The sequence below is a fragment of the Hyperolius riggenbachi genome, chromosome 2, assembly GCF_040937935.1.
Source record: "Hyperolius riggenbachi isolate aHypRig1 chromosome 2, aHypRig1.pri, whole genome shotgun sequence".
Classification (NCBI taxonomy): Eukaryota; Metazoa; Chordata; class Amphibia; order Anura; family Hyperoliidae; genus Hyperolius; species Hyperolius riggenbachi.
The window spans coordinates 320,264,140-320,278,727 of NC_090647.1; the positions used below are offsets into that span (position 1 = coordinate 320,264,140).

A 14,588-nucleotide genomic window follows, 5' to 3' on the forward strand; every position below is an offset into this window, starting at 1 on the left:
GGCCAAAACCAGAAATCGGCCAATTGGCCGGCCATTTCTAGAACTGGCTGATTTGACGTCTGAGTGGCTGAGTCCAAAATGCTGGGAATTTCTGACATTGGCCGGCCAGTTTGCAAAATGGCCAAAGTCAGTCAGCCAAAGTCCAAAACGCACAAATCCCAGAACATCCCAGGTCCTGTCCAGCACCATTAATGGCACTCGGAACTTCCTCTCTGCTCTGAAAAATACACAACAGCATAATAATCTTTTTAAAGAAAAGCATTTCTTAGTTACAGCTGATACAAATCCTGCAATACATCCTGCTTTCTTGGGCGCAGACATATTGTTAACATCCTGTGCTTTTAAATTAGCTGCTCTGCTGTGACAGTCAGGTGACATAGGGGAGAGATCAAATTATCCAAGATATCACAGGATGCTGATCTTTGGTTTCTGTATTACCAGCAACTTACATGAAAGCAGACTAAGCTATCTGCTCATAAATAACCAGGGGCGGTGCCAGGGGGGTGCTTGGGGGTACCCCCAAAATTGGTGATAACACCCTGCAAGCACTGGCAACAGCCACATAGTATATCCCTGTGGCACGCGGCCATCAAACTGCATTATCCAAAGGCGGCTACTAATACTAATGCAGTCTCCTCAGATCCCATCCTCAGCACGCTGACCTGCTTCTACAAATGTGTGGAACTGGCGGGAGAAAAGAGCCAGAGAACGACGAGGAGAGAGAAGTCTATAGAGAGGTGAGATTTATGGGTGGGCCCTCGGAGGCTGTTAGTTGCATTTTGTCTAATTGTTTTTCCAGCCTCAGGCAGTATTGTAACCTGGTGCTCTTGCATGCTCCCGCCCCCCGCCTGGCTAGCTATACTGGGAGCACCTATACCTGGCTACCTATACTAGGGGCACCTATACCTGACTAGCTATACTGGGGGCACCTATTCCTGGCTAGCTATACTGGGGGCACCTATTCCTGGCTACCTATACTGGGGGACCCTATACCTGGCTACCTATAGTTGGGGCACCTATACTTGGCTACCTACACTGGGGGCATCTATACCTGGCTACCTATACTGGGGGCACCTATTCCTTGCTACCTATACTGGGGTCAGGCGCGGAGCTAGGGGGGGTCGGGGTAGGACAAGTGCCCCGGGGCGCCTGGTCCCCAAGGGCGCCCAGCTGAGCTTCGGGGTTTTTTTTTTTTTGCGGGGGAGGGGGGGGGGTGAGGGGAGCAGCGCAGAGAAGAGGGAGAGTTGTGCGGACGGTGGGGAAGGGGGGCCATCTCCCCCCTCCTTCCCTCACCTTAGGTGCTCTCCCTCCCTCGCTCTCCCCTCCAATGTCCGGGTGGCTGGCAGCGGCGGGCGGAACTCACCTCTGTCTCGCTCCAGCGCCGGCCGGAAGTTCGGGTGCGCAGCCGCTGCTCTGGTCTGGACCAGACCAGAGTAGTGGCAGATCCATCCGGCGCTGCGACGAGACGGAGGTAAGTTCTGCCCGCCGCTGCCAGCCACCCGGACATTGGAGGGGAGAGCGAGGGAGAGAGAGCAGCTCTTCCTCTTCTCTGCGCTGCTCCCCTCCTGCTGGGGAGGGGGACACCTGACCTGGCTACCTACTCTGGGCACATATACCCCTGCCTACATATATTGGGCACATATACCCCTAACTACATATACTGGGCATATACCCCTGGCTACCTACTCTGGGCACATATACCCCTGGCTACCTACTCTGGGCACATATACCCCTGCCTACATATATTGGGCACATATACCCCTAACTACATATACTGGGCACATATACCCCTGGCTACCTACTCTGGGCACATATACCCCTGGCTACCTACTCTGGGCACATATACCCCTGACTACATATATTGGGCACATATACCCCTAAATACATATACTGGGCATATACTCCTGGCTACCTACTCTGGGCACATATACCCCTGGCTACCTACTCTGGGAACATATACCCCTGCCTACATATACTTGGCACATACACCCCTAACTACATATACTGGGTACATATACCCCTGGCTACATATACTGGGCATATATACCCCTGGCTACATATACTGGGCACATATACCCCTGGCTACATATACTGGGCATATATACCCCTGGCTACATATACTGGGCACATATACCCCTGACTATATATACTGGGCACATATTATACCCCTGGCTACATATACTGGGCACATATAACCCTGACTACGTATACTGGGCACATATACCCCTGGCTACATATACTGGGCACATATACCCCTGGCTATATATACTGGGCACATATACCCCTGACTATATATACTGGGCACATATACCCCTGGCTACATATACTGGGCACACATACCTCTGGCTACATATACTGGGGACACATACCCCTGCCTACATATACTGGGCACATATACCCCTGGCTACCTGTTCTGTGGACATCTCTACCCCTGGCTACCTGTTCTGGGGACATCTATACTGCTGGCCACCTATTCTGGGGACACCTATAGACCTGGGGCTACCTATTTTTGGGGAAGCACTGCTGTCAGATTGAGTGTATTTTGGGGAACTGCTGCCAAGTGAAAGGTGTCTACCATATTAAGGGGGCATTCTGCCTATTTATGTGAAATGCTGTCTATTTATGTGCCTCATGACTGCTGAATTTGTCTTGTTGGGGGCCTCATGGTTACTGAATTTGTCTTGTTGGGGGCCTCATGATTTGTTGGGGGCCTCAAGATCGCTGAATTTGTCTTGTTAGGGGCCTCATGATTGCTGAATTTGTCTTGTTAGGGGCCTCATGATTGCTGAATTTGTCTTGTTGGGGGCCTCAGGATTGCTAAATTTGTCTTGTTGGGGGCCTCATGATTGCTGAGTTGGTCATGTTGGGGGCCTCATGTTTGCTCATGATTGCGGAATTTGTCTTGATGGGGGGGGGGGCTCATGATTGCTGAATTTGTCTTGGAACATGCTGGAAGGTACATACTGAGGGAGGGTGGGTGAGCGTGAGCCTGCTAACCTCCATGTACATTTGAAGGGGCGTGACCAAATGTGGAGCACCCATAACCACGCCCACATTTGGTCACGACCCTTCACCTTAGGGGGCGCATTAATAGTCTTTCTTTTGAAAACCCTAGCTACGCCTCTGACTGGGGTACCTATTCCTGGCTACCTATACTGGGGGCACATCTCGCCACCAATCCTAGGGAATTGGCTTATAGTTATGGGACCTATACCTATACTGGGGTGGGGTGCCTACATCTGGTTATATGGTGCTGTTGATGTCCACTGTCTGTGAATTACACAGCTGCTAAGTTCATTTGGCCCTGTTTATGACCCCTCATTACCACGCCCACTGTTTTGCCGCGGCTCCAACTGCTACCCCAGCACTGAATCCAGCACCTGCATATAATGTAGGCCATTGTACACATGTTAGATTCTCAGCAGAGGCAATCCCAAATGGCTGAGGTAGCCGGAACTATCTAGCAACATAAGGAGAGTAGATATAAGTGAATTAACTGCTTCTCCATGAAATCCCAGTATTGACATGGCAGTGATTTTCAATAGGCTATAGACATACTTTACCCAGTATAAGCACTATGCTCTGAAAGCTTGACAGGGGTGTTGTTAGTATCCTAGAGTATCTGGACCTGGGATGAGCAAAATTGTCGCTGGCAGTTTTGTGAGGTTTTCATTGAACTTTCTATTGGTTTGCAAGAATCTTGCAAATTAGTTGTACAAAACTGGCACATTTGATTAGAAAAAAACGTTTTTACAGAAAATCTGTGTAGTATATTTATCAGGGATCCCTAGAGCGAAGCAGGTGGTTTTGGCGCATGACGCTCGGTGGCGAAACTATGGGCCCCGTAGCAGTAATGTTATACTTTGCGGGATGCATAAGGGTAATTTAGGGCTCTGGTGATCACCGGACCACGAATTACATCTCCCTCTGATGACTCCAAGAGGGAATAGTATTTCACCCCACCGGGGATTTGAGCAGCAACAGGGTGAACCATGATTCGGCGACATACATATATGTACAGTCCTATGCCATATATATACAGTCCTATGTCATACATGTACAGTCCATACATATATGTACAGTCCTATGCCATATATGTACAGTCCATACATATATGTACAGTCCTATTGTGGCTGTATGGCTATCCCCGACAAAAGCATTACAATTTGCTCTGAAGTTTCCTGTAGGCCATTACACTACAGGAAACCCCTGCAGCAATTTCACTGCTTTTGCCGGGGATATATGTACAGCCGCAATACCGATGGGTAAGCATATATTTAATTTAGCTGCATTTGATTGCTATCCAGTGCCAAATTCAATCGAAAGATCATAATAATATTTTCACTTCTATATTCAATTGTTTTACCGAAAATCCTTTTTCTTGTCTAACATGGCTTCAAGGCGAGGATTGGCTGTTGATCTCAGAAGAATCTCGTTAAGCGATATTGGGCCCAATTTGCTTTTTAAGGCAGGTCAAACACTGTATATTTCCATAGCCTGAATGTACATACAGGTTATGTGCTGTTGGTATTAATGTACCACACTCCCTTTCCCTATACAGTCCTGGGCTACAAGCATCACTGCTACTCATGCCACAGTGTATCACACATCAAGACACAGACTTGTAAAAGTCTAAATGAAAAAAAATCCAGCAAAATACATACAAGTATTAACTTAATACGGAAGACCAACAGGTGAATTCCAATGATGTGTAGATATTAATAACAGGATTATATCAATGGCTTACATATACTACTGAAGATAAGCAGATAATACAAACAATATGCAGGTGGCAATAAAAATCAGCAAATAATACCAATGAAACATTAGAAGTGGAGAAGTATTTTTCAATGCCACTCAACTCATAATACAACTACAGAACAATTGCTGAGGTTGAAACATGGGCACAGACCCACACAGACCCAACTCTGAACTGCTTGTACTTTGTAGAGTACAAACCCACTCTCAAGACGTGGCATACGTATGCCAAAGGGTTCTCCAGATGGCTTCAGGGGAAACTTGTTCTTGATACAGAAGCAATCAGAAGCAGTAAACACTATTTTCATTCCCCAGTAAACTGCAAATAGTCCGGATTGAGCATGATGATGGTAAATGATGTGATTCAAACAGCACATAGGCCTGGTGCACACCAAAAACCGCTAGCAGATCCGCAAAATGCTAGCAGATTTTGAAACGCTTATTCTTCTTTTTCTGTAGCGTTTCAGCTAGCATTTTGCGGTTTTGTGAAGCGTTTTTGGTGTAGTAGATTTCATGTATTGTTACAGTAAAGCTGTTACTGAACAGCTACTGTAACAAAAACCGCCTGGCAAACCGCTCTGAAGTGCCGTTTTTCAGAGCGGTTTGCGTTTTTCCTATACTTAACATTGAGGCAGAAACGCATCCGCAATCCAAAATCTGCAGCAGCCCGGGAGTATGCGTTTCTACAAAACGCCTCCCGCTCTGGTGTGCACCAGCCCATTGAAATACATTACCCTAGCGGATCCGCACCCGCAAGCGGAACGCAAACCGCAGCAGAACCGCTCTGGTGTGCACTAGGCCATACAGTGGGTTGCAAGAGTATTCGGCCCCCTTGAAGTTTTCCACATTTTGTCATATTACTGCCACAAACATGAATCAATTTTATTGGAATTCCACATGAAAGACCAACACAAAGTGGTGTACACGTGAGAAGTGGAATGAAAATCATACATGATTACAAACATTTTTTACAAATAACTGCAAAGTGGTGTGTGCATAATCATTCGGCCCCCTTTGATCTGAGTGCAGTCAGTTGCCTATAGACATTGCCTGATGAGTGCTAATGACTAAATAGAGTGCACCTGTGTGTATGTCAGTACAAATACAGCTGCTCTGTGAGGGCCTCAGAGGTTGTCTAAGAGAATATTGGGAGCAACAACACCGTGAAGTCCAAAGAACACACAAGACAGGTCAGGGATCAAGTTATTGAGAAATTTAAAGCAGGCTTAGGCTACAAAAAGATTTCCAAAGCCTTGAACATCCCACGGAGCACTGTTCAAGCGATCATTCAGAAATGGAAGGAGTATGGCACAACTGTAAACCTACCAAGACAAGGCCGTCCACCTAAACTCACAGGCCGAACAAGGAGAGCGCTGATCAGAAATGCAGTCAAGAGGCCCATGGTGACTCTGGTCAAGCTGCAGAGATCTACAGCTCAGGTGGGAGACTCTGTCCATAGGACAACTATTAGTCATGCACTGTACAAATTTGGACTTTATGGAAGAGTGGCAAGAAGAAAGGCATTGTTAACAGAAAGCATAAGAAGTCCCGTTTGCAGTTTGCCACAAGCCATGTGGGGGACACAGCAACCATGTGGAAGAAGGTGCTCTGGTCAGATGAGACCAAAATGAAACTTTTTGGCCAAAATGCAAAATGCTATGTGTGGCGGAAAACTAACACTGCACATCACTCTGAACACACCATCCCCACTGTCAAATATGGTGGTGGCAGCATCATGCTCGGGGGGTGCATCTCTTCAGCAGGGACAGGGAAGCTGGTCAGAGTTGATGGGAAGATGGATGGAGCCAAATACAGGGCAAACTTGGAAGAAAACCTCTTGGAGACTGCTAAAGACTTGAGACTGGGGCGGAGGTTCACCTTCCAGCAGGACAATGACCCTAAACCTAAAGCCAGGGCAACAATGGAATAGTTTAAAACAAAACATATCTATGTGCTAGAATGGCCCAGTCAAAGTCCAGATCTAAATCCATTTGAGAATCTGTGGCAAGATCTGAAAACTGCTGTTCACAAATGCTGTCCATCTAATCTGACTGAGCTGGAGCTGTTTTGCAAAGAAGAATGGGCAAGGATTTCAGTCTCTAGATGTGCAAAGCTGGTAGAGACATACCCTAAAACCTAGTTTCTCAACGTGTGGTACGTGTACCCCAGGGGGTACTTCTGATGGTTCCGGGGGGTACTCAGGCTTGATATAGTTAACCAAGAATAACAAATTTAGAGTTTTAGAAAATGATAAATCTTATTTAAACAATACAAAATTAGTGTTTTATCTAATTAAAAGCAATAGTAAATGCATGGACATTGTTTAGAACCAATTATCATGTACTACAACTTAAATATATATTTGTCAGGGGGTACTTGTGATAATGTGTATTATGCTAGGGTACTTGGTGAGTACAGAATTTTAAAAGGGGTACATATCAATAAAATGTTGAGAAACACTGCCCTAAAAGACTGGCAGCTTTAATTGCAGCAAAAGGTGGTTCTACAAGGTATTGACTCAGGGGGGTGAATAATTATGCACACCCCACTTTGCACTTATTGATTTGTAAAAAATGTTTGGAATGATGTATGATTTTCTATCCACTTCTCACGTGTACACCACTTTGTATTGGTCTTTCACGCGGAATTCCAATAAAATTGATGCATGTTTGTGGCAGTAATGTGACAAAATGTGGAAAACTTCAAGGGGGCCGAATACTTTTGCAACCCACTGTAGGTATATTAACCTTTTCCCACAACAGACAGCACTAAAACAGCTACTAATATTTTATGATTACTGTGATGTCAGCTTATAGGCTCATACATGGTACTGGGCTAGTGTAGGGACTGGTGAGAGGGAAACACCATGTAGAGACTAAATTTAGCAAATTACGTAATGTAATTGATTTGTTATAAAACGTTTTAAGGTTTTTACAAATGATAGCTCATGTGCAAACAAATTTAAATATTTTAGTTAATTAAAAGCAAAGGGGAACATTTGAAAAGGAATCATACAACAATTAGGAGTACTGTTAATAAATGAATGTATGCTGAGTGGTTCTGTATATGTAGGCACTTGGGCTTTCATAAGAATGTAATACTTTATTACTGTTGAGAAGAAGAGTTCAGTGGGGCCTTTGTGGACTCAGTGGTTCTGGTCTTATCCACTGGGCACTCATGAGTAATGCTTCATACACACTTGAGATAAAAGTCTTTGAAAAAGGCAAGATCACAGACCAATTTTACCCCATTCCATGTAGTATGAGAGCCATACTCTACACAGTCTATTCTATGGAGCTGCACTCCCCGTCAGATAAAATCTTTGCAGAATGCTGCACACAAAGATGCCCGTACACACTCAAAAGATCATTATCTGCAAAAGATCTGTTCCTGCAAAAGATCCGTTCCTGCAAAATGCATTCATAGTCTATGATATCTGCAGATCCTCATACACACCTAGTTTAACAGACAATCATCTGCAGATCAGATCCACCAGGATGGATTTTCAGATCTGCAGATGATTGCCAGATATGCAGATGAAGTCTGTTAAACAAGGTGTGTATGATGATCTGCAGATCTCATAGACTATGAATGCATTTTGCAGGAATGGATCTTTTGCAGGAACAGATCTTTTGCAGATAATGATCTTTTGAGTGTATACTGGCATCTTTGTGTGCAGCATCTTGCAAAGATTTTATCTGATGGGGAGTTCAGCTCCATAGAATAGACTGTGTAGAGTATAGCTCTCATACTACATGGAATGGAGTAAAATTGGTCTGTGATCTTGCCTTTTCCAAAGACTTTTATCTCAAGTGTGTATGAAGCATTAGACTCAGAAATGGATTAAGATAAAATGGGGCCCTAGGCAAGCATTGATGGTCACCTGGCTTTTTTTTAGTGAGATTTGGTGGGTGCTAGCATTCACCAGGCCCCTAGATTCTCTCCAGGCCCTAGGCAACTGCCCAAGTTTGCCTAATGAATGATCTGGCTCTGGTTAGGCTGCATGACAGTGACACTTAAAGCAGACGTGTAGTCAGAATAGAAAAAAGAAGTTGCTTATTTCAGTAGGGTGACGCCTCTGGATAGTCCACACGCTTACCAGATCTTACTATGTCCCTCCTGTGCAGCACTGGAACCCTAACAATTTCTAACATTAATGTTGAAGATTGCGCGCGGCCACACTCCCCTCCATGTATGGCTGCGCACACACTGCGCAGGAGCAAAGTAAGGCGCATGCTGCGCACTAGCACAGAGTCGTTAATGCATGTCTTTTTTTCTCCATGCACAAGTTGCTACTTGACACTGAGCAGGTGTAAACCCACTGGTACCTGCACACTGCGGATGCACCCGTACATGGAGGGGAGTGTGGCCATGACAAGGAGGAGGGTCCTGGCTGGCAATGGAGGGGTTATGGTGGAGCATCCAGAGGCTTCCCTCTCCAGTGGTATCTAACTTTTCCCCCCTTGATTACAGGTGTTCTTTAGGGATCACTTTCGTACAAGTTTATCATTAAAAAAAGATATCACCTATTTTAGTGCTACACAATTCACCTTGTAACTGGACGTTATTAAAATGTAACTTTCTGATTCAGTCTGCAGCCGGCTACAGCCTTTTATAACTGATGTAAAAAGTATACCACACTCTTTTACCATTCCAGTAACAGTCCACTGTTTGCTGGATAACAAATACCAAAAGGAGATATTATTATTATTACTACTTTTTTGTGACTGTAACAATGCTCTGTAGCTCACACAATGTAACCAAACATTACTATTCTATGTGTGAATATCACATCATTACCTTTCTGGCGATTTGTGACATGTTTAACCCTTCCTCTTCATTTTCCTGGTTTTCATTTTCAATCATCTCTGACGTGTCACTCTGTAATAAAAACACAGTATATTATATTTGTAGCCATGGGTGTAATTCACAAAGAATGTTAGGTCATTTGGGAGACATTTGAAGTTATAACAGCTTTAGCTTTTATCTTTGGAATTATTATTATTATTGATTTATAAAGCGCCAACATATTCCGTATACGTACAGTATACTTAAAGCACTCTTGAACTGAGAGGTATATGGAGGCTGCCATATGTATTTGCTTTTAAACAATACCAGTTGATGTTTCCTGTTGATGTTTCTGGCATCGCTATTATCTAGATCACACACCTGAAACAAGCATGCAGCTAATCCAATCAGTCATCTGTCTGCATGCTTGTTCAGGGTCTATGGCTAAAAGTATTAGAGACAGATGATCAGCAATACAGCCAGGTAATGTGCATTATTTAAAAGGAAATAAATATGTAGGCATCCACATTATTTTCACTTTAGGTCTGTCTGATTAAAAAAAATTCAAAGTATTTACTGTATACTTACCTGGTGCTTCCTTCAAACTGCCATAGTCATAGTGTAACGTCATCCTCATAGTCTAGGGCTAATTTTCAGTGGCAGGCCATTACGCTTACCTTGGGCCAGTTTGAGAGACAGCTACCGGTAATTAGCCTACCATGAATTTGCTGGGATGTTAGAGAACAACCTGAATGACTGGAGAAAATTCATGCAGACAGGTGTTACCTCCTATTTTTTTTCAGTGCCTGTAGGCTTTATAATAATTATTTTTGTAAATCTCAGATGAGTACAGGAATCCAGTGACCTGCTTTTACATTTCCTAGCATATGTTAGATTGACTGTGGGCTCCATGGAAACCTTTGTCCATCTCCCAGCTGTCATTTTTGCAGTGCTGGATTGAAAACTGACTGGTACATGAAGCATATACTGTAAATACATTGTACAAATAAGGCCCTGGGTTACAGTGTTATCTCTCTCACAAGAAAACTATACTAAACTAACTGAGCACTGTGTGGGCTAAAACGCACCCTTTCTCTGACACATACAATGGAATACACAAAATACACTATCCACAGAAATGCAGCAGGCTGTGCAATGTTTTCACACACACAATAAAAAGCACTGGATATGAGAAAGCCCATTGATTACCATGGTTTGTAAGTTCAATGTGTGTGACTGAATTGCACATAGGCCCATATGCAATTAACTTTTTCTCTTGAGTTTTCTACACCTTGATATTTTTTACACATTACCAATTAAAAGCCCTTTAAACCACCAGCAAGCAAAAAAAAAATAATCAAAATATTTTTTATAGTGTTTTTACACCTACTTTTTGGTACATTTTCAACTGCAAGGTTCTGAAAATGTATTTTCACGTACAACTATAACAAGGGGGATATGGAGGCAGCCATATTTATTTCCTTTTAAGCAGTACTAGTTGTCTGACTATCCTGCTGATCCTCTGCCTCTAATACTTTTAGCCATAGACCCTGAACAGGCATGCAGCAGATCAGGTGTTTCTGACATTAGTCAGATCTGACAAGATTAGCCACATGCTTGTTTCAGATGTGTGATTCAAAAACTGCAGCAGCCAAAGAAACCAGCAGAGCTGCCAGGCAACTGGTATTGTTTAACCACTTGAGGACAGCAGTGTTAAACCCCCCTAGTGACCAGGCCATTTTTTACTAAATAGGCCACTGCAGCTTTAAAGGGAACCTGAAGCGAGGAAAATTATTTAAAATAAACACGACATAGCTGCTAATGAATATTACATACTAACCTCACCACCCGTCCCTCTCAGAGGCTCACCATTTTCTTCTTACAGTGATCCCTTCCAGTTCTGACAATATTTTGTCAAAACTGAAATATACCAGTTGCTGTCAGTTATATATCAGCAGCTGTCAGTTACAACTGAATGTGCAAGGTAATGTCCATGTTTCCCTATGGCTCAGGAAGCTGTTATGGGGTAATGGTCATTTTCAAAATGGAGTACGGAGAAATCCATTGATTACAGTGGACAAACAGGATGCAGGAGAGGAGAAAGAGATTGAGGAGTAGACTACACAGGAGGTAAGTATGACCTGGGTATGGATATTTTGACTTTATTTTCAGTTCAGGTACTCTTTAAGGCCTCGCTGCAGGGCTGCACAACTCAGCACACAAGTGCCCCCCCCCCTTTTCTGCCCACCAACAGAGCTCTCTGTTGGTGGGGTCTGATCGCAGCAGGGATGTTTATTCATTTATTTTTTATTTATTTGTGTTTTATTTTTGAATAAATATTACTATTTTTTAATTTATTTTATTGTATCCCCACCCTCCCTCCCCCCGCCAGCCAATGACTGTGATCGGTTGTCATAGGCATCAGCCTATGACAGCCGATCACCCCTGGGCCTGCCAGGGGGACAGCTGTGCCACACGGCTGTCCCCAGTACAGCACTGCCTTACATCGCAACGCTGTTGATTCCTATTAGACAGCGGTTTCGCCATCTAACAGTCTCCGAGTGGCGATCGCCGCTGGGAGACTGAAGGCAGAGCGGAGCTCCATCATTCATGGTGCAATCTCCTGTAATCCCCGCCCGCAGCCATTCATGCCAAATGGCGTGGAGTGGTCCTATTGCTGCCGCCACGTTCACGCCAATTGGCATGGAGCGGTTGGCAGGGGGTTAAAATGAAATAAATATGGTAGCCTCCATATTCTTCTCACTGCAGTTGTCCTTTAAAATCAAGACCAAAATTATATTCTAGGAAAAAACACAGGAGAAAAAGTTAATTGAATAAGGGTTATAGTGTGTATGACGCCATAGTGAAGAATCAAGGAGTGGACACAACACATCATGACACAGGACTGACTCTATGTCTATACATCTATGGAAACAGGTTCTCCTTAAGTATAGGTACATTAACCCTTTAAACCCACACAGAACATCTCAGATATCTCCATACCCGTTTCCCCATGACTTCACAAACTGGACACACCCACACACACCCACACCCACCCACACATACACACTTTCCAGCTGTAAATAACATAAATCTTTTTTCAAACTGCTATGTTTGAATTTGGAACAATTTCCCATTCTTTGTGAATTGAGCCCCTTGTCCTGTGCAGCTGCTTTATTTGCTTTGTTTGTTTTTTTGGGATGGGAGTTTTTTTTCCCAAATGGGGAGAATTCTGAGGCAAAGCCAAGGAAAAAATATTGGTCCGTTTTTTTTAACAGTAAATGTTCCACCACCTGTGTGTCCATAATGATAACACCAGCAACTTTAACATTGAAAATATAGTCATATTAGTATCACTGTTTACAATATTCTAATAATACAAAGCAATAAGTAACAGTAATATGCAGTAACTGATTTTAGTTTAACATTTTGGGGCACTGTTGTTAGTTTATGAATGTTGTAGTATGTTCCTTACCTATTTAAATATACCACAATGTCACAACAATGCCTTGTTCACCAGTGTTTCAGAACCACACAGCAGGGTCCAAATGCTATCATTAAAACATTGTTCAACTCTAAACTCCAAACTTTAAAACAATGTCAAGCATTGAGTAATGGACTGACTTTTTTTTGTTTTGTTCAGCGTGTTAGATGATGGCCTTTTAAGACCAATATGTATACAGAGTATTCCGTTCGCTTAAAATCTGATTGGTTGTTATAAGCGATGAGAGCATTGAACTGCAAGCCAGACAAACCTAGTCAGTTGTATGAATCCAGGATATGTGCAGATGGACTTGGATAGTATGTTAATCCAAGCAGTAAAGACAAATGAATAATACAACCCTTCCTTAGTGGATAGTATGAACTGAAAAATAGAAGAAAAAAAAAAGACTACCCAATTTTTTAGATGTACCCAGTTAATCAGTTTGCCATCTCTCAATAGAGCATTTAACTTCCTTGCTCTTGCACTTGTTAGAGAGTGATTGATGTCTATGCTGCAAGTGCTTTGAGCCATCACTGTGCTTACCTCTTCATGCGTTTCTCCATTTTGCTCCGTACCAAATGTCTGTAGAACTTTAGCTTTGTAAACCTTCCAGATACTTTGACTCATGGTGTCAGATAGTGCGACCAGTGGAGGAAAGAATGCCTCACTATCTGAATGTTGATGATGTAGAGTTCAATGTTAAAAAACTAAATATGTTGCAGAGCCTCCTCTCCTAGCTGAGCTCTTGCAATATGCAGAGTGGCTTCTAGGTTGGTTTACCAAGACGAGAGCAGTGATAGCTGAGCTGCACGTCTTCCAGTTAGTAGTGCCTCAGCAGCAGACAAGTGTCTAATGGTGTGCAAAATTAATTTGTGTGGGCATAGCATCTTACAATATGCAGACCATCTCAGGTACACGGCTCTTTGGCCTAATTGGCTCTGACACAGATGAGTCTTGTGACCTCATTAAAATTGCAGGAAGGCCTTCATACAGCAGAAATTTGATAGGTGACATGTAAAAGGCTTAGGGACTATAATTATGTAGTACCAGTGAAAAAATACAGTCAGATGACTTGTGTATGTCAACAGTCCTCATATGTAGCCAATATATGTAGGTTCTGCCTGCAATATGTACTCTTACATACTTTGCTTTTATATTCCCAGCTTACTCTTGAATCTGCTTTATATCTGTCATCAGTGAGCCTTTGCATGGTTTAGCAAGTACCTGTTGCTTGGCACTGCTCCAGCCGGCATCTGTCATCAGTCCGTGCTTCATTCATTCATAATGGTTTGGCATTAGGGGATCACTACATCTCTCCATAAGTTGCAGCCTGTGTTCAATAAATAAATATTTCTAACAGTATTACTATTTAATGACAACTATAAAACTTTAAAATGCAACTGTATCTAGTATATTGCAGTTAGGCTACTTTCACACTGGCGTGTTGCGGTCCATTGCATTGGACGATATAATTGCATTGCTAATGTGATGCAATTGTATTGTAATGGTACTGTTCACATCGACATGTTGGAAGTATGGTACGAAGGAACCGTCAGGT

General features: G+C 43.2%; 1 protein-coding gene across 2 annotated transcripts in view; it reads right to left on the reverse strand.

Moving 5' to 3' along the window:
• C2H1orf232 (chromosome 2 C1orf232 homolog) overlaps window positions 1–14,588 on the reverse strand; it is a 43,138-nt gene that overhangs the window by 15,756 nt on the left and 12,794 nt on the right. For both annotated transcript variants that reach the window (XM_068269207.1, XM_068269206.1), the window contains exons 2-3: window positions 14,255–14,360; window positions 9,559–9,639 (exon numbers count right to left, since the gene is read on the reverse strand). In XM_068269207.1, coding sequence (XP_068125308.1) covers window positions 9,559–9,639; window positions 14,255–14,305 — 132 coding nt within the window. In that variant the 5' untranslated portion in view covers window positions 14,306–14,360. The remainder of the gene's footprint in view (window positions 1–9,558; window positions 9,640–14,254; window positions 14,361–14,588) is intronic.